The sequence below is a fragment of the Sinocyclocheilus rhinocerous genome, unplaced genomic scaffold, assembly GCF_001515625.1.
Source record: "Sinocyclocheilus rhinocerous isolate Xijiao unplaced genomic scaffold, SAMN03320098_v1.1 scaffold622, whole genome shotgun sequence".
Lineage (NCBI taxonomy): Eukaryota > Metazoa > Chordata > Actinopteri > Cypriniformes > Cyprinidae > Sinocyclocheilus > Sinocyclocheilus rhinocerous.
In genome coordinates this window covers 544,738-563,161 of record NW_015641438.1, presented here as the reverse complement: position 1 = coordinate 563,161, position 18,424 = coordinate 544,738, and the positions used below count along the sequence as shown (strand labels likewise).

General features: G+C 38.5%; 2 protein-coding genes across 2 annotated transcripts; both read right to left on the bottom strand.

Moving 5' to 3' along the window:
* Positions 1 to 2,079: 2,079 nt before the first annotated feature.
* On the bottom strand, positions 2,080 to 6,858 carry tmem200b (transmembrane protein 200B). The gene is made up of 2 exons (XM_016571545.1): positions 6,431 to 6,858; positions 2,080 to 4,476 (listed from the first exon to the last, which is right to left on the bottom strand). Exon 2 carries the CDS (start codon positions 4,438 to 4,440, stop codon positions 3,229 to 3,231), a length of 1,212 nt encoding a protein of 403 aa, XP_016427031.1. The 5' UTR covers positions 4,441 to 4,476; positions 6,431 to 6,858; the 3' UTR covers positions 2,080 to 3,228.
* A 1,456-nt stretch (positions 6,859 to 8,314) lies between these two features.
* Positions 8,315 to 16,719, bottom strand: srsf4 (serine and arginine rich splicing factor 4). Its single transcript, XM_016571561.1, has 6 exons — positions 16,546 to 16,719; positions 15,290 to 15,438; positions 11,305 to 11,414; positions 9,505 to 9,713; positions 9,221 to 9,286; positions 8,315 to 8,780 (listed from the first exon to the last, which is right to left on the bottom strand). The coding sequence occupies exons 1-6, from the start codon at positions 16,650 to 16,652 to the stop codon at positions 8,327 to 8,329; spliced, it is 1,095 nt and encodes a 364-aa protein (XP_016427047.1). The 5' UTR covers positions 16,653 to 16,719; the 3' UTR covers positions 8,315 to 8,326.
* Positions 16,720 to 18,424: the final 1,705 nt, after the last annotated feature.

Below are 18,424 nucleotides of genomic sequence, written 5' to 3'. Positions count from 1 at the left end.
TTTAAATATTGCGCGGGAAATACAGATCCGATCGTTTATCCAGATCGAGAAGTCAGCTGATGTTGCCAAGTGTAAACGCGCCATGTCCTGATTGACTGATGATCCGTTCTGCTTGATCAGATCACGGTGATCGCATGTTAATGCCAAGTGTAAACGCAGCCAAAATCAGCTGTCAGATAGTTTCTGTTGGTCTTAATTTTAGGCCTTAAAAAGATCTTGAATCAAAGCAGAAAGTCTTAAATTCATAAAGTCATGGCATTAAATGTGACATGCACTACAAAAAAAATTTATATCTTCCTCAGTATTTTTGTTTTGCTTTCCAATACAAATATCTAAACATCCTTAAAGCAAGATACTTGAGACTGCAAAATGAAGATATAAAGTCTTGTTTTACTGAGAAAATGAACAAAATTAATAACATTTATGCTTAAAAATAACCAATTTTATCAATGCGTATGAAAACCTCTTTTCCCTTTGCTTTTAATTGATTTTTCACAGAAAACAAGACTTCTTATGTAATTTTGCTTCTTAAGAAAATGTATCTTGATTTAAGAATCTTTAGACATTTGCACTGGAAAACAAGACAAAAAATCAAGAACATCAATGTTTTTTTGTTGTTGTTGTTGTTGCAGTAGTAATTATTTCCATATTCTAGTATTTAGGAGCAGAGCTATTCAAGATTTTTCAAGATATTCAAGATATTCAGATTTTGTAAGATTAATTAAAAAGTAATGGAGATCGTTTGGAAGTTGTATTTTTACACTTTGAAAACATTTGTGTGCTCCCCAGACATTCATCATACATTGAGGCTTACGATATGAATTTGAGTTTTGCTTACTTCTTCCATTGTCCTCATCAGTAAAAGCAACAAAATGTCCAAAAATAAACCTAGATTTGCATTTCCTGATGGAAAAGCAGCAAAATAAAGAACTAACATGATATTTAGAAATGTTGTAAACCCAAATAAGGAACAGGGAGAGAAAGATTGATAGTACATTAAATAGACGTAAGAACAAAAATCAATCATGATTCATTATGCAAATTCAGTTCTACATTTTTTAACAATAAAAGGGAGATTTTTAGACTTTAATCTGAAATGTGTTGAACGACAGGCTATAGAATGTTGAAAAGTTTGAATGGAGTTTGTACAATAAGTAGTTTAAGCTGAATTAATTTCTTAAACTTGGGTAGAAGAAAAACAGAATGTCTGAGTAGCCTAATATCAATAAAAGCACCTTGGAAATATATTCAACTTAAGCAAACCTCTTTCACACTGCTTTCATCCATCATCACTGAATCAGACTTGCTTTTAAGGCCGTAACATCAAACATTCATAATCCTTGCACATACACATCTAACATAGCGCATGGCTGAGTTCTGCTCCATTACGCCTCTCGGCACCTTTAAACAACAGGGATTCCTGTCCAAAATGGTCAGTTTTGCTTTTTCTCAAAACAAATGCTGTCTTTCCTTTAGCTATGAATTATTATAGAACTTAATTGAATTTTATCAGTTAATGTTTAGTTAAAATAGTAAAGTTAAAGTTAATGCTTTCTGATAAATTTAGTTTTTAGGCTTTGGCCAAAGTAAATGAAATGCTGCATCAAGCAAATGAAATGATACGTGCCTTGATTTCTGTTGTCTGTGCACAACAACACACAACTCAACTCCTCTAGTGACTATAAGATACAAGAAAAAAGAACAATCAGTATGCAAATAGATGTAAGACAGAAGACTAATCACAATGCAGTATGCAAATATTACAATGTTATTGTTTTTGTTAGATATTGAATGTCATTCTGTAAGATATTTTCTAACCTGTATACTGTCACCTTCATATATACTCAATTTCAGAATCTTTTATTTCTTTTTTATGAGACAATCCTCTGAGCTGAAAATGTCATATGATGGATCACTGTATATAAGAACTAGAAAAACTGTCACTGCTTAAAAATGTGATTTAAATGTTGCATATGAGTGTCCATCGACGGAGAAAGAAACGTTTTGCTATAGCATCTACCAGCAGGGGTAAAATGCCGCAGCTAACAAGCCACACTTTAACCCCCTGATGCTACCTTGCATCAACGTAAAATCATGGACAGCAACCAAACACTTGCATTTAAAGTGGTTTTGTTTTGCCTTTTATTTGCAACACAGGCATGGAATTCAGTTCAAAGGTGGCATAAAGCGTCTGATCACTGTTTGGTCACTCAGACTGTGGATATTGCTCAGTATACATTGAGAACACACGGCAAATAACACAGCGTACCAAAACAGGCTACACGGACGAAATAGAGACGGGTGACTGCCTTATTTTTGTAAACAGAGTGAAGTTACACATTCTCATTGCAAAGAGGGGCTTGGTCCAGCTCCACCCTTTAAAGGGAAAGCAATTATGTACCCGCATTAATGCATGCAAAAACACTGATCACCTTAGTTAATGAAGCCAAGAGGGCACTGCGCCCTCATTGTTGATGCTTCTGTTTCACTGCCGGCAGGCAGAGTCGGAACAAAGGTGAAATACAAGAAGAACAGATACTCAGGGAAACCATAGATGAAAGATTTACAGACACTGCAACTGAGTTTGCTTTATCTTAACCATAGAAATGAACTCTAATGGACAATCCAATAGTAGACGCGCAGTTTGGATGAATCCATTTATGGGTCAAATAACCAACATTCTCTATTTTTTGGCCTTTATAACTATCAAAACCAGAGCCATGCCTTTGGCTGACCTGAATTCGGAAGTCAGAAATGTGTTTACTTTGAATCTAGTCACTGCCGAGGTCTTCTACCTCGTAGATTAAGAAATGTTGTTTGCTGTGTCCTAGTAACAAGTAGGGCTTTAGCAACAATAACAAATGGATCTCTCCAATTGGAATCCATCCAATCATCTATGACATCACGAGCTGTTTAGCACATTCCCATGACTGTAAAATACCTCCATCCCTAGCTTCCTTCAGGACGTGTGTTTATATTTCCATACCATCAAGTCTCCAAACAAGCTAGTTACAAAAACTAGTCAAGTGAGATAAATGGCTAGGTCTTGGAAATTAGCAAATTAGTTGAACTCAAGGGATTCCAGAAACTGTGCAAACAATATCCACTGGAAACTTGTGCCCATTTGTAGGTTGGGTTATTCCAAGTGTATATCACTATATAAGGCTCCTTCTAATTACCATGGGATCTGGCAAGCCATTAACCTTGATGTAATGATTAAACCTCGGCTCATTGGAAGGGACCTGAGCCATAGCTTTTGTTCAACTGCAAGCATTGCTGCTCAAGCTGGTCCAGTAACTTGTCCACAGAGTCCTCTTTGTTTTCCAGCTTGAGATACTTCCTGGCGCTTCCGAGATCTAGCCGAGGCCAGCTGCGGTGCCTCTGCTCTTCCACAGGTATAAGGTCAAGGCTTGTAACGCCAACTCCAACCATGTTCACGCACACCTCTGAGCTGGACTGCCTTGGAAGCAGTCTATGGTGACCCATAGAAGACACAGGCTTGTCCTCTGGAAACACCAGATCCCTGGGCAGCATATGTGGTTTAGTCCTATGGCTCATGCTGTAGGATCGTCTGGGTGGGAAGGAGAAGATCTCCAAGTCCTCCCCACCCAGAGTGGACATAGAGGATGCGGTCATACAGTTACTCAGTCCAAAGTAACTTTCTTGCCGCAGATCCAGTGCAGAGTTGGTCCCCCGTTCCTCTGTGCAAAAAACCTCTTTGCTGTCGTTGCAAGAGTTGGAGGAGTGAATCGAGGGGTTGGAGGAAGAGTCCTGATGATGAAGAACCTCAGTGTGCACCGTGTCTTGCTGCTGAACGCTGTCCTCCTCATCCATGCTCTTCACTTGGAGTAGAGGCTCCGAACTGGACATTTCTTGGAGGCAGAGGATGTTCAGGTGGGCTGCAGGTAAACTGCTGACCCATTGGTAGTGCCTGGCAAGAGAGTTCACCTGCAAGAGGTCTGCCGAAGGCATGGCTGCAGAAACAGAGCAAATGACGCTCCGCATCTGAGCCAGAAGCATTTGAGTTTCCCTGTCCCGATTCTCATAGAGTACCGTATTGGCACAAATAAGTATGAAGAGTCCCACTCCCATAATGACAGGTCCTAGTAGTTTCATCCTTTCACTATGAACCAGACTTGCTGCTGAAAACAGTCCTTTGGACCCTAATCCCCATCCTGATGCACTTCCAGAGGATCCTTCCTCTGTTGTGTCCACTGATGATCGATGGGCCCTGTACGGCCAGTAGCCTGCCACGGCAAGCGCGGTGCCAACAACAACAACCACCACCCCAAGCACCACAAAAGCACCTGGCATGGAACGGATACGCAGTTTTCCCTGGATGACACCTTCCTTCTTTCTCCTGGAGTGAAGACTGAAGCGTGGCAAGCGTTGGCGGGAAGGTGTGGCTGACGTCCGGTCACGGGACTTCTGACTCCTCATCTCATAGACTGGTCTGTAATGGGCCCTAATGGGAGTCTGAAAAGGGTGAAGAGGGAAAAGTGAGATCAAGGTTAAGGTCGAGTGGTGACATGCTTTCAGTTATGCATTCAAGTCAAGAGAACTTTTTCATCTTAATGGTTGCTTCAGACCCCTAAAGCAATATGCAGTATGTGCATATTGACATATGCATATACATAAAGACACTGCAGCATGAGATGTTTAGAAAGTAACTCCATTCTGATGCCTCTGTGTGGTGCACCACAAACAAATCATAAACTGTATTAAATCTATTTAAATAAATCGTATAGACTCTAAATATAACCATCCTTAGAAGTAAAGTGGCTGATGCTGTGTTTTATTGCAGCGAGAGTATTCCCAGTCCCTCAAACAATTTGTAAACTGTTGCATTAGTTTTAAGGCATGACATATTTCTTTAATACACTGACTGATAAACTACCCAGCTGGATTCCCAAAGGGAGCTCCAGATTTTAAACATGGTTTGCTGATTTTAGGTAATCTACGACAACATTTCTTTATGATGTTGATATTAACTTGAAGAAGAAACAGGTGTGCAGGGGAAGCCTTGCGCTCATTGCACTGACCAAGGCAAAAATAAATTGAACCACTAAGAATCTCCAAAGTCTATGCCACATTTGGCTAAGGAAGAATGTGGGGGAAAAAAAACAGTCCATAAATGAGAAATTATATGTGGCCAATCCACTCTGGAATAACAAACGCTCCATTGGCAGAGGTTTCTCAACAACTCTGAAAATGTCATTTACAATTCCGCCAACTCACTTGGTTTGTTTAAACTCATGGGAAATGCTTAGGACGTTCTGCTAGAAAACTTAGATCAGATAGAACTTGTAAGCAACATGTCAGTATTCAGAAATGCAAAGTAATATGGCCAAATGTAAACACTGAGGTTGTGGTGTTTAAAACTGCTTTTTGCAATGCTGCGTCATAAATGATTGAACTTACAACTATGCAAATGTCAAACTCCATAAGTAAAATTAGATGCACACAGAAAAACAATGTGTAGTACATGCATCTCGGAGCATATGTTTCCACTGATTCATCAAAAGGCTGGACTGATGAATTCCAGACCTCTTTTTTTTTCCCATTACCAAGTTCAGCTTTACTTTCAATGGCTGTTCACTCTGGTTTCCAAATGGGTGAAATTAATTATACAAGAGTATACAATATATACAGCAGATATGGATCAATCAATGAATCCGAATTGTTCAATGTTTCAAATTATTGTTTGATTATCTGTGCAGATTATTATTTAAACACCTTAGTCATCTCTTTGTAGACAGGACTCTACATGACTGTCGCATACAATCGTGTCTGAACACTCAAATAGTCCTGCCATCATTGGCATAAATGCATGTACAGTCTAAAATTAATCGATTGTGACAGATTAATTTACATGTTGCATGTAAAATGAAGGGGGGAAGAAGTCTATTCATAATAATTTTTGACATTGCCATAAGCCTCACAAAACATTATGTTGTGGCTGTAACATCACAAAAAAAAAAACTTTTTTTAATATAGGACTCAATCTCCAGTTCCTTTGTGCATGCTGTGTATAATGCAATGTCAAAAATGCACCAAATGAGATATGCAATTCATTATAATTTCAGACACACTTCAGGACGCTTTTAAAAGACTGTCCATCTTATGCTAAAACGATAAAAGACATCAAACCATGTTTTTTTTTTTTCTTAATAGTGGGCTCAATCTCAAATTCATTAATTCCAATAAATCTATGTCTCTCTCTGTATATCACATGGAATGAAATAGCCCTACATGTTGAAGCCACCATTTCTCGATATGCGCCCAAACTTGAGATCAGACTTCTTCAATAACATTAGAAATCTATCGACCTCTAATAAGGTCAAGTCAGTTTCTGTATTGATGTTGCCGTTTTGGCGCTACAGGTTACAAATGTATCAAAGGCGCCTCAATAGTCAATGCGAATACTTGCCTTTGTTACAGTGTATCGCGTCCGCGTTCCATCGTTCTACCGCGCTGGACACGCGTGTTCGTGATGTTCTTCTCCCGCTGCGAAGTTTCGCGGCTCCCCGTCAATCCAGACGCGCGTGAAGTGCCGCGCGTCTCCCATGACAGCTCTTCCACCCCAGAAGAGGACACTGAAGGGTTAAAAGAACGGACTTTCTAAAGACAGAGAGAGAAGGTACATATCGCTCCATCATCGGTAGTCACCGTCCGTCCGTTCCCCAGTGTCCACGTTTCGTGTTCTCCCCTCGGTGAAGTGTTGAGGAGAGCGCCGCCCTCGTCGAGACTCAATGGAGTGACCAGACTTCAGTTCGCTTTCCATAGACACAAACGTTCAACAGGCTATATTGCTCTCTTTTGGGTTTTGAAGAATAAATTAATACATGCTGGTGGACATGAATATAAACAGGTTTGTAATGTAATATTGAAAGAACAGAAGAGGAAAATGATATAGAAAAGCAGGCACACAAGTATAGACATACCAGACACCGGGCAGCCTTTTCCTCTTATCTGAATGTTGGCGACATCTTGTGGAATTATTTTTACATGTAGAGGCGGGAAAGTAATTGCTTACAAATGTTCTTTATAGATTATATATATATAAATATATACAATATTAATTCAACTGCTTAGATTCTGATGTAGTTGATAGTAGTGTTAGTTAATTTAGCATGTCAGAATAATATTTATTGATTGATTTTATCATTATTTTTTTAATTCTCAAACAAGAATGAGATTAGAGAGATGGCAGAAGGGCAATTAAAGGGGTCATATGATGCGATTTCATTTTTTCCATCGACGCGTTTCAAAAAGGCGGGGCATAGAGGAGAAACAATAATGTACAGTATGTGGAAAATAATGTGTTTTTTTAACTTTAAACCGCATAAACACATTTCATTACACCAAATACACAAAATAATGTTCTTTTTAGCAGCATCATATGACCCCTTTAAGTATTTTCCCTTTTCATTGCTTGAACATCCTTTCATTTTCATTGAATTATAAAGAGCAGCACACTTTCTGAAAAACATCTCCTTTTGTTTCGGTTTTGGACCAAAATGAGTGCAACGAGTCAATTTCCTTTAAACAGTTTTACTTTTGATACTACAATATTAGGAGACCCACCATAAAACACCTTTGTAAACTAACTGAATGGACACACAAAGTATTGTGAGGCAGTTTTTTTTAATTCTTTTGTATGGGGAACTTTATTGTAAAAAGACCATAAACTCTGCCCCAGCTTAACAACAACTATGGTACATTTCTAAATATATGATGCAAAGGCAAGGACAGCTACTGTTGCGATATATTTTATTCACGAAGACTGAGTAAAATGAAACCAAGCAATTTGAAAATAAAAACACTACTAAAATGATGCATAAGGTTTAACGATACCAGATAATACTGAACTGTGAATAAGCAAGCAACTTCCCTAATTAAACTGTCTGACAAAAAAGGATAAAAAAAGGATTTAAAAAAACCACACAGAGAAATGAAGTTTGCTGTAAAGAAGAGAAATGCAGGGCAGAACATTTAGACAATTTTCAGTCTATTTTTGTCTTATTTTCAAGAAAAATATTTAAAAACAAGACACCGTTTCGCTTTTCAAAAGAAGTAACATATTCTGACTTGTTTTCAGATAATATATCTTGAATTTGGTTTATTATCTTACCTCAACCACAGATTGTCTCTTGTTTATAGCACAGATCTAACAATTTAATTGTCAGTGGGGTAAAAAAAAAAGAAAACATTTACCTCAAGATATATTCTTGTTTTAAAGATGTTTAGATAGACTGGAAAACAAGGGAAAAAAAAAAAAGAAAGATTTAAAAAAAAGAAAAATACGTTTTTGTTTTTTTTTAACCTAGGACCGAGACCTTGAGCGAGATCGAGACCGGGAATAAGATCGCGAGCGTGAATGTGAGCGAGATTTGGATTTGGATCTGGATTCCCTCCGCAGATCAGAATCTGGTGGCGTTTGTGATCTGGACCGAGAATGAGCTCTAGAGCAATGCGCCCTTTCAGCCACACGGCCTTCATCGACGCTCTTGGTTGCCTCCTGAGATCTGGACCCAGACTCTCTGGAGAGATCCCTGTCGTTTCCCGATTTGGATCGAGATCTGGATCTGGATCGAGAATAGGAGCGATCTCTCTTGTTTTCCCGTTTGCCCTTTTTGCTCGGAGGGCTGCAGCTCGTGCTATTATCCCTGGCGCTTTCACCTCCCCTGCGAGCTCCATTACTGCTCTCCTCCATCCTACTGCTCCTGCCCTTCGTCTTCTTGCTGGTTGACCTGCTGCGTGATCTCGAGCCTGAGGCTCTGGAAAGGAGAGAAACCGTTTAAGAAATATACACCAAATCAATGTATTTTAGCACCTTTGATGCCACAAGAACTTCTATTTTTATAATAGCAATTACTGCCCTCTAGTGGACTCATACATCAAAACTGTACTTATACTACTGTCATAAGAGAATATAGAAACATGAATGTGAGAATTTGTAGGGACACACCTAAATGTCAAGTATATAAGAGCTGTGCATGCATGGTCACAAAATAAATGGCAAAAGGTGTTCCCTAGACGACCATTGAGTGCATTAACATGCTTAAAAAGAACTGCTGTATAATGTCCTATGAATGTATCTAATTGCACACAATCAACCACAGCTTTAAATGTTTTCTACAACACAAAGTCGTATTTAATTTCTCTTCAAGTTCACATAGTGGATAAGTGAAGTCTTAATTCAGTTGTGTTTGCCTACCTGGAGCGGCTACTGGTTCGGCTGTGGCTTCGGCTCCTGCGAGACCTCCTGCTCCTGGAGCGAGACCTGAGGGATGTGTACAAGCAGCAAGAAACTTTAAACACGTGTTCTCTGTGAAACTCTAAAGCAGCTTTTACTACAAGCAAGGTTTGTTTAGCCAATCACTAATTTCAGACATCGAGGTACATGACGACTCGTAACGAACGCAAAGTCTCACTTAATTATCAGTTAAATGTCTCCCACTTTTACAATATCATTCAATAATAAAACTGATTTGTTAGCACCTGGAGGCGCTGCGAGAGTAGGAGCGGCGGCGTCTGGCACCAGGCCGGTCCTCGATGAGCCGGATCTTCCTTCCATTGACCTCAGTACCGTCCAGTTTCTCCAGGGCTCTTTTCATGTCCGAGTACTGCCTGAACTCAATGACCCCCTCATTCTTGCGGCCCTTGTTAGTGTCGGCATAAGTCACCTCGCCAGCCTGACGCATGTAGTCCTGTGAATTCATGACACATTAGTGACTCAAGAACAAATCACTTACGTTTACAGGAATTACTTCCTAAATGCTTAAAATACATGATGGTTTAACCCTTGTGCATCCTTAGGGTCTTTGTTTTTTTTTTTGGTTGTTAATGCAAAAAATGTGTGCACATTGGAATTTTAATATTTCACCATTACTTCCTTTAATAAATCTATTTTATACTAGGTACAAAAAAAATGACACTTAGGGCCTTAAAAGGAACACTCCACTATTTTTGAAAATAGGCTCATTTTCCAACTCCCCTAGAGTTAAACAGTTGAGTTTTACCGTTTTCGAATCCATTCAGTCGATCTCCGGGTCTGGCGGTAGCACTTTTAGCTGTAGCTTAGCATAGATCATTGAATCTGATTAGACCGTTAGCATCTCGCTCAAAAATGACCAAAGAGTTTCTATATTTTTCCTATTTAAAACTTGACTCTTCTGTAGTTACATCGTGTACTAAGACTGACGGAAAATGAAAAGTTGTGATTTTCTAGGCCGATATGGCTGGGAACTATACTCTCATTCCGGCGTAATAATCAAGGAACTTTGCTGCCGTACCATGGGTGCAGCAGGCGCAATGATATTACGCAGCGCCTGAACTACTTTTCATTTTCCGTCGGTCTTAGTAGACGATGTGCTACCTCCAGATCGGCTGAATGGATTTGAAAACGGTAAAACTCAACTGTTTAACTCTAGGGGAGTTGGAAAATGAGCCTATTTTCAAAAATAGTGGAGTGTTCCTTTAAGGACAAAAATGTACCCACCAAAACCCATTAAAACAATATTTAATCTCAATGCCATTTAGGCGTAAAATCATGCATTCTTTGTTGAAGGGCTTTCATTTTGTTGGTACGCCTTCAAAATTAATACTATTTTTTTTTTATTTTCCACCTGATGGCACCATTTTCTCACCTATTAAGCAAATATCTGTTTTTTTTTCCTGTTTTCTGCTGGAAAAAAGGCCAGATGAATTAAAATTATACAATTAAAATACTTTTGTGGGTGTATTGGTATGGATATCAGAGTGTGGTTTGTATGTGTGTACTGAGAAATGTGTGTGTGCGAATGGTAGTTGTTTTAGTTTCTTCTGACACTGGTTCATTATTTTTTTTGTGCATCAAAATTTGTTTTTGTTTTTTAAATCCCCCCCCCACCAATAAAAAAAAACCTCATAGCCTTTAGTATATGAAAAAACAACAGTGGCATTATGAAAACAAACTGGTATTTAAAGGGTTAAAATCCTGAAAAATAATTCATTTTAGTAGTTATGATCAGAACTGATGGTGCTAAACCAAAAAATGTCAGTGAAAGCAGAAAAAAAATATATAACAATTAATATATAACACTTTAATCACTGATTTTTTTAACACAGATATTTTTATCCTCTAAGGATCCCCATGTAACTGTTTTTTAATTGATGCACAAGGGTTAATATAGAGAGAGAAAAGGAGTGACTTGGCTAGTGGCAGCCACCAGATGCAACAGTAACAGTGGTACTTCCCTTAGCAAACATAACACTAAAAACATATAACTAAAAACTAGTAGTACTATAATGTTTCTATACCTTCAGGTCCTGCCAGCTGCAGCGACTGGAGAGATTTTCCACAATCAGCCTGTAATCTGTGCGAGTGGGTGGGCCGTACCGGTCTCCTCCTCCACGCCTATACTGACTACCTTCAGAGTGACGAGAATAAGATGCATACAGCTCAGGAAAGGTAAAACACAATGGAGTCTCCACACTAGACTAAGTGGATTTCACACACAGTAACACTTTAAAAAAAAATCATATTGAGAAAGAAATATCTACAAAAAAAAAAAACATAAAATTATAGAAAAAGTAAGTTTTATACATGGTTTAAGAAACTGAGCTTATATTTACTAGAGTGTAATAAATTTGAATCTGAATTTTAAGTTTTAGAATCACATGAGTGAGAGTAAATGATGACAGATTCATTTTTAGTTGAACTATCCGGATAGTTCACCTAAAAATGAATCTGTCATCATTTACTCAGGGACAGTTCACCCAAAAATTAAAATTACCCCATGATTTACTCGCCCTCAAGCCATCCTAGGTGTATATGAGTTTCTTCTTTCAGACGAATACAGTCGGAGTTATGTTAACTGTTTTTTTTCAACAGGGTGTTGAAAGCACAATGGCACGTGAACACAATGGCCAATCAGAGGTGTTTAAGAATCCACTCAACAGCGCTCAAAATGCTAACAGGAAATGCTGGTATCGTCACATTTTAAAAATTTGACAACACTATCCTCAAGCCATCCTAGGTGTATATGACTTTCTTTTAGACGAATGCAATCAGATTTATATAAAAAAATGTCCTGGCTCTTCCAAGCTTTATAATGGCAGTGAATGGGTGTTGAGATTTTGAAGTCCAAAAAATGCATCCATCCATCATAAAAAGTGCTCCATACGGCTCCGGGGGGCCGTCTGAAAGGAAACGATGCGTTTGTGTAAGAAAAATACCCATATTTACAACTTTATAAACCGTAAGCTCTAGTTTCCACTACCTGTCGTACACGCGTTCACGAGAGAGTGGCGTTCCAGCGGATGATGTAGGACGAAGGCGTAGCGTAAGCTCCGGTGAGAATATGCTAGTCTCGCGAGAACCATGTTTTGTTTACAGCAAAGGAAAACCAGTCTCCTCTTGGCTTATATCAAAATCCTCCAACATTTTCCTTTACAAATCCTCGTTTTGTACTTCTAATTAATGACCAGTGTTTTGTTTTGCTCTCTCCTCTTTGCTTCCGCGTTAGTCACTTCTCACCGGAGCTTACGCTATGCCTACGTCATCCGCTGGAACGCCACTCTCTCGTGAACGCGCGTACGACAGTGAGCAGAAGCTAGAGATTACGGTTTAGAAAGATTTAAATATGGATTTTTCTTCCACAAACACATTGGTTAGCCTCAGAAGGCCTTTATTAACCCCCCGGATCCATATGGAGCACTTTTTATTATGGACGGATGCACTTTTTTGGGCTTCAAAATCTCAACACCCATTCACTGCCATTATTAAAGCTTGGAAGAGCCAGGACATTTTTTTTATATAACTCTGACTGTATTCGTCTGAAAGAAGAAAGTCATATACACCTAGGATGCCTTGAGGGCGAATAAATCATGGGGTAATTTTCATTTTTGCGTGAACTATCCCTTTAAGGGATTCATTCTTCAAGAACTGAAAATATTTCACCAAATAACATACTTACGCTGTACTAATGAGATTAATTTACTGAGGAAAGGTAAAATGTCAAAAGAAACAAAACCAAAACACCTAAAAGAGCTCAAACCACATCTCCTAAACCCCTTGAGATCCTCACCACCCGGCTTAATGGGAAAAGCGGTCCTCTTTCACATTGGCTCGCTTTAATGGTCTGCCCAGGGGCCCAGTTTGGTCAAAGAGCCACACGCATGGGAAGGGGGACACCATGGCCAGCAAAAGGGGCAGGCAGTCAGACTCTTTTGATAAAACATTGAGGGTTAAATTTCTAGCTTTGACATTATAAGTTATTCCATTAAAAAAATAGCTTAAAATCAATCATTATATTGCAACAGTTTTAATCTGCATATAGTGAATCAGAAATTATAATACTTAGAAATACTTGTTTATCACGTTTTTCTAGGTGATTCTTCATTTAGGGACACTTGAGAAAACTTACTTGAGATATATCGTTTTTTTTTAAAATACTTGTTTATCACGTTTTTCTAGGTGATTCTTCATTTAGGGACACTTAACTTACTTGAGATATATCGTTTTTTTTTATTATATATATCGTTATATGGACAAAAAGATTCCCCCAACTGAAGAATCACGCATCAGTAATATCCTAAAGATTACCACTCATACAATTTCACTCCCTAAAAATGTTAAACAGCAACTGCATATGTGGTAAGGTTTGGAATTTAACACAATTTTCAGGCTTCTCATACAGAGACTGGACACTCTTAAAGGGATAGTTCACCCCAAAATATTTGAAAATTTGCTGTTAATTTACTCCCTCAGGCCATCCCAGATGTGGGTGACTTTTTAGCAGAACAGTAAGGAAGATTTTTAGCTGAAACTGTGGTCCTTGGCGAGTCATAAAATGCAAATCAATGGCTGCCCATATTTGAGAATAAAAAGCATATTAAGGAACACAAAATTAATACCCGTGGCTCCTTGACCATATATTGAGGTCTTATGAAGCGAAACGATCCGTCTGTGCAAGAAACGGAGCATTATTTACCACATTATTATCTGTAAGACCATAGATTCAGGCAAACATCTGAAGTGATGTCTAGTTTGCAAATGAATGACTTTTTTGAACTGGTTGTTGTTGGTGAACTAGTTGAACCAGTTCACTGAATCGGACTGATGCGTCTGAAACAGATCGAACAGCCCATATCTATAAGATACTCAATCAAAACTCACTTTCAGACGCCTGAAAGTCACTCCGACTCGAAATGAGCCAAAATACCGGCATACATGATCCTATGATACTGGTCTTGCCAACTCATTCAGCGCTTCAGTTCCTCAAACAACACAGTGAACTGAACCGAAGACCAATGAGCCGCTGATATGCGCATGCGTGAACAGAGCACTTGAATGATGGGACAAAATCAAAGTTATGGTTTCTCAGCGTTTATGTAAAAAGGTGGGCTGATGAAGACAAGTTTATACACTTTATACGCTTAAGGCATGTAAAACATCTACGTTTCACATCATTGTGTGCTTTAATGATATAACTGCGTATGTTACATCATTGCGTGGTTACGTAAACAAACTAGTGGATTGAGCCAGTCCATTGAAACGAACGGTCCGAAAGAACTAGTTCATGAAAAAAAAATCAGATTTCCCTGTTGCTATGGATAACACAGTTAATGTTCAGTTTCTTGCACAGACTGATCGTTTCACTTCATAAGATCTCAATATATCGTCAGGAGCCACAAGTATTCGTTTTGTGTTCCTTGATCTGCTTTTTTATTCTCACTGACTTGCATTAAATGATAAAAGAAGCACGGATTCAGCTTAAAATCTTATTTACTGTTCTACTGAAGAAAAAGAGTCACCTACATCTCAGATGGTCTGAGGGTGAGTAAATTAAAGGCAAATTTTCATTTTTGGGTGAACTATCCCTTTAAAAATGCTGTTCTATTCTGTTTTTTAGATCATGTCAATGTGAAGATGATCAAAAAACCCAAATCACTAACATTACCATGCCTAAGGACAAGTGATTCACGGTTTATAAACCACCAGCCAGCGTCTTACTCAGCAGATTTACGGACAGATCTGCGGAAACCATGTCAGAGCCGATCTCCTTCACCTGAAGACCTGCGGTGACGTCCCTGGAAACATTAATTCTGGAAACATCTATTTCTGGTATAAGGATTAACAATTACAATGGGCATGTTGAGCACCAATCTCTCCATTTGAGAAGCCTGAAAAAATGCAGTGTTTGCACAATCCAACATCAACCAATGAAAAAGAAGTTCCTATGAAACTGAAATAGCATTTGGTATGTAGTATTGTGGAAGAGCGAGTAAATGAATAGCTTACTTCTTCCAGATCTGCTGCCAGTGCCACCATCACGCCGCTGTCCTATGGTGTGCTCCACGATCACTCGCTTCCCACAAAGGTCTTTGCCGTTCAGATCGCACACAGCATCATCTGCATCACGGGGGTCATCGAACTCCACAAAGCCATATCTGAAGAGATGGGATTTATTATATCCTCCTGACTACCAGCTATGGAGTTTTGTCCTCTGTAGAGGACATTGTGTTTTAGCGATTTCTCTGAGACGTTACATGCCACAGTTTTAAATCTGGAGGTCCTGTACAGAGCACATTCAGGGCTTTTCAGAGATGACTTTTTAAAGTCCCGATGTCTTCTACAGAGGACATGGCATAACATATGAATAAAATATAATTTTTCAATTTTTTTCTTATGCTCTAAACAATGTAATGACATGACAAAATACTAAATTCACAAAACTGTTTTTTTCCTGGAAGTCAGGAGGATATTACAAACAAACAAACAAAACCCAGTTGTCTACATATGTTTCAAACAATCCCTTGCTTACTGTTGTTACCCTCAACATTTATTTAAATTTTAAAGACGCTATTAAATAGCTTAATAAGCTAAATTTTATGTTGCATTAACATGTTATCAAATGCAACAGAAGGTTTGGGCGGGGCATCAAAAGGTCTGTACCTATTTTTTTTCTTTAGCACAGACATCATTTACATCCGTGATTTCCTTTCATGTCCGTATTTTTATTAGCAATACAAATAAAATAAATAAAATCACACAAGCACATGAACTCAACACGTCGTGTAAAACCGGATGGTCATGCAACTAGAACGCATTAATACCCATTTTCACTCAAATTGTTGGACATACAGTTTATAAAAATGTGCAAAATATAAACATTTTCACTAGGCTTCAGACTTTTTGACCCTATTGTATCTATACAATAAAGTAAATATCAACTAGAATTAATTTTTAGAGAACGGGACAATAAAAGCCGAAATGAAGCACTCAATCGAGGCCAGCCTGGAAACAATGGAGTTTAGCTTGCTGGGCTAAACCGCTAAAAATACAGTTTTAAAAAGACTGATTGTATTCCGATTTTATATTCCCAAACATATTTTAAGCGCAATTCATTTAATTTCATGTCATTCAAGTTACTTAATTCATAATGGAGGTCTCTTTTGAATCACGCGGAGCAGAAGAAACAACAGTGTATCCTTCCTAACGACTGTTCCGGCTGCATGTTCACTTTAAGTTACTCGAATAAAGCGAACATCACGTACCCGTTTTTCAGGTCCACTTCCAGTATCTTCCCGTAGCCTTTAAAAAACCTCTCGACGTCTTTCTCTCTGGCGCGATAGCTCAATTTCCCCACGTAAACTCGAGACATGTTCCCGGTGCAGCAGCTCGACGCGGAAAGCCAGCAACAACATACATGAGCTTCAAACTAAGAGTCCCGCATTTGGTGTTTTCCAAAATAAAAGTCCCAGCGCTTGTCGTGATTGTGAAGATACCAAACAGCTCCATATAGACGTCGTTGCTTTACTTTTCTCGCTAATTACTAACTTTAATCCCTTAAAGTATTTTAATTAGCTTAAATCCGCATTAATCACATATTAAAGCAGTACAGAAAATAACTCACGCTAAAGACCAAAATCCAGCAATTCAAGTGATGAAAAGACATATGGGGTATTAGTACATACATTTTGTTTTATTTAAGAGGAAGGCCTTCTGATGCGATGCGATGCATTTGTGTAAGAAAAATATACATATTTAAAACTTTATAAACCGGTCACGAAGTACAAAATGAGGATTTGTAAAGAAAAATGTCAGAGGATTTCAATATAAGCCAAGAGGAGACTGGTTTTCTTTTGCTCCTGTAAACAAAATCTCGGTTCTCGCGAGACTAGCATATTCTCACCGATGCTTATGCTACGCCTACATCCTACGTCATCTGCTCGAACGCCGCTCTCTCGTGAACGCACGTTCAACAGTGAGCGGAAGCTGGAGATTACGGTTTATAAAGTTTTACATATAGATATTTTTCTTACACAAACTCATCGTTTCTTTTCAGAAGGCCTTTATTAACCCCCCGGAGCCGTGTGGAGCACTTTTTATGATGGATGGATGCACTTTATTTGACTTCAAAATCTCAACAGCCATTCACTGCCATTATAAAGCTTGGAAGAGCCAGGGCACTTTTTTAATGTAACTGAGCAAATCATGGAGTAATTTTCATTTTTGGGTGAACTATCCCTTTAAATATCCGAAAAAAGTAACTAATTATTGGTTTGATTATGAAGCATAAGCTGTAAAAAATTATATGGTTTGTAAGTCATAGCAACTTATGTTTTTGCATTACTTTAACTCAGGGGTCACCAAACTCGGTCCTGGAGGGCCGGTGTCCTGCAGAGTTTAGCTCCAAATTGCCTCAACACACCTACCTTTATAAGAAGTTATATGAGATTCAACTCAAATTTTTTTTAAGTCAGTTTAGTATAATTTAAGTTGAAATGATTTATACAACCAAATTGATTATACTTAAAATTTTAAATTATCAGCTGAACTTAAGTTTTTAAGCTGAAATAGGTGAAATATTTTCACATGCATACTTTTTTTTTATCCATTCCAATGTGAATTATTTTGCAGAGATGAGCCACCATCACATGCACTACAACCATCAAGTAACTAAAGTTGGCTAAGTGAAGATTTTGATAATTCACAACATTACAGCCATGAAAATATAAGCCAAACATGACACAACATTTTTGTCTTAAGCCACAGTATGAATACAAGAAAAGTGCCTGTTTAATAAATGTAAATGTAAATTGCACAGGAAAGGTTTAATCAGGCCTATGGAAAGACATTCTCTGTAGTGGAGAGCACTGTAGGAGTCTGGAAACAAGGTTTTCGCTGCATCAGCAAATCCAGTGCTGCCTGAAGCTGAACCCATCCAAAAGCTGCTCTGTTAGTGTAGTTACTGCAGTCAGAGAGAATGTCCTGGTGGAAGATGCTGTCTTTGATGACCAGTGTCAACAGAAGCGGTTGAATTGGGCAAATAGGAATAGGATAAAAACATTACAATAATCCACAAGACTCCAGTCCATCAATTAACATTTGCAGCAGCTGCCACACATGACAGTGTTGAGGAAATGTTCAGCC

Bases quoted from the DNA above. Each gene is read 5' to 3' on its own strand.
- tmem200b (XM_016571545.1), bottom strand. From the start codon at position 4,440: ATGAGGAGTCAGAAGTCCCGTGACCGGACGTCAGCCACACCTTCCCGC.
- srsf4 (XM_016571561.1), bottom strand. From the start codon at position 16,652: ATGTCTCGAGTTTACGTGGGGAAATTGAGCTATCGCGCCAGAGAGAAA. The intron at 15,439-16,545 runs GTACGTGATGTT...CCATCTCTTCAG, and splicing joins GAAGTGGACCTGAAAAACGG to ATATGGCTTTGTGGAGTTCG. The intron at 9,287-9,504 runs GTGCTAACAAAT...CACATCCCTCAG, and splicing joins TACTCTCGCAGCGCCTCCAG to GTCTCGCTCCAGGAGCAGGA.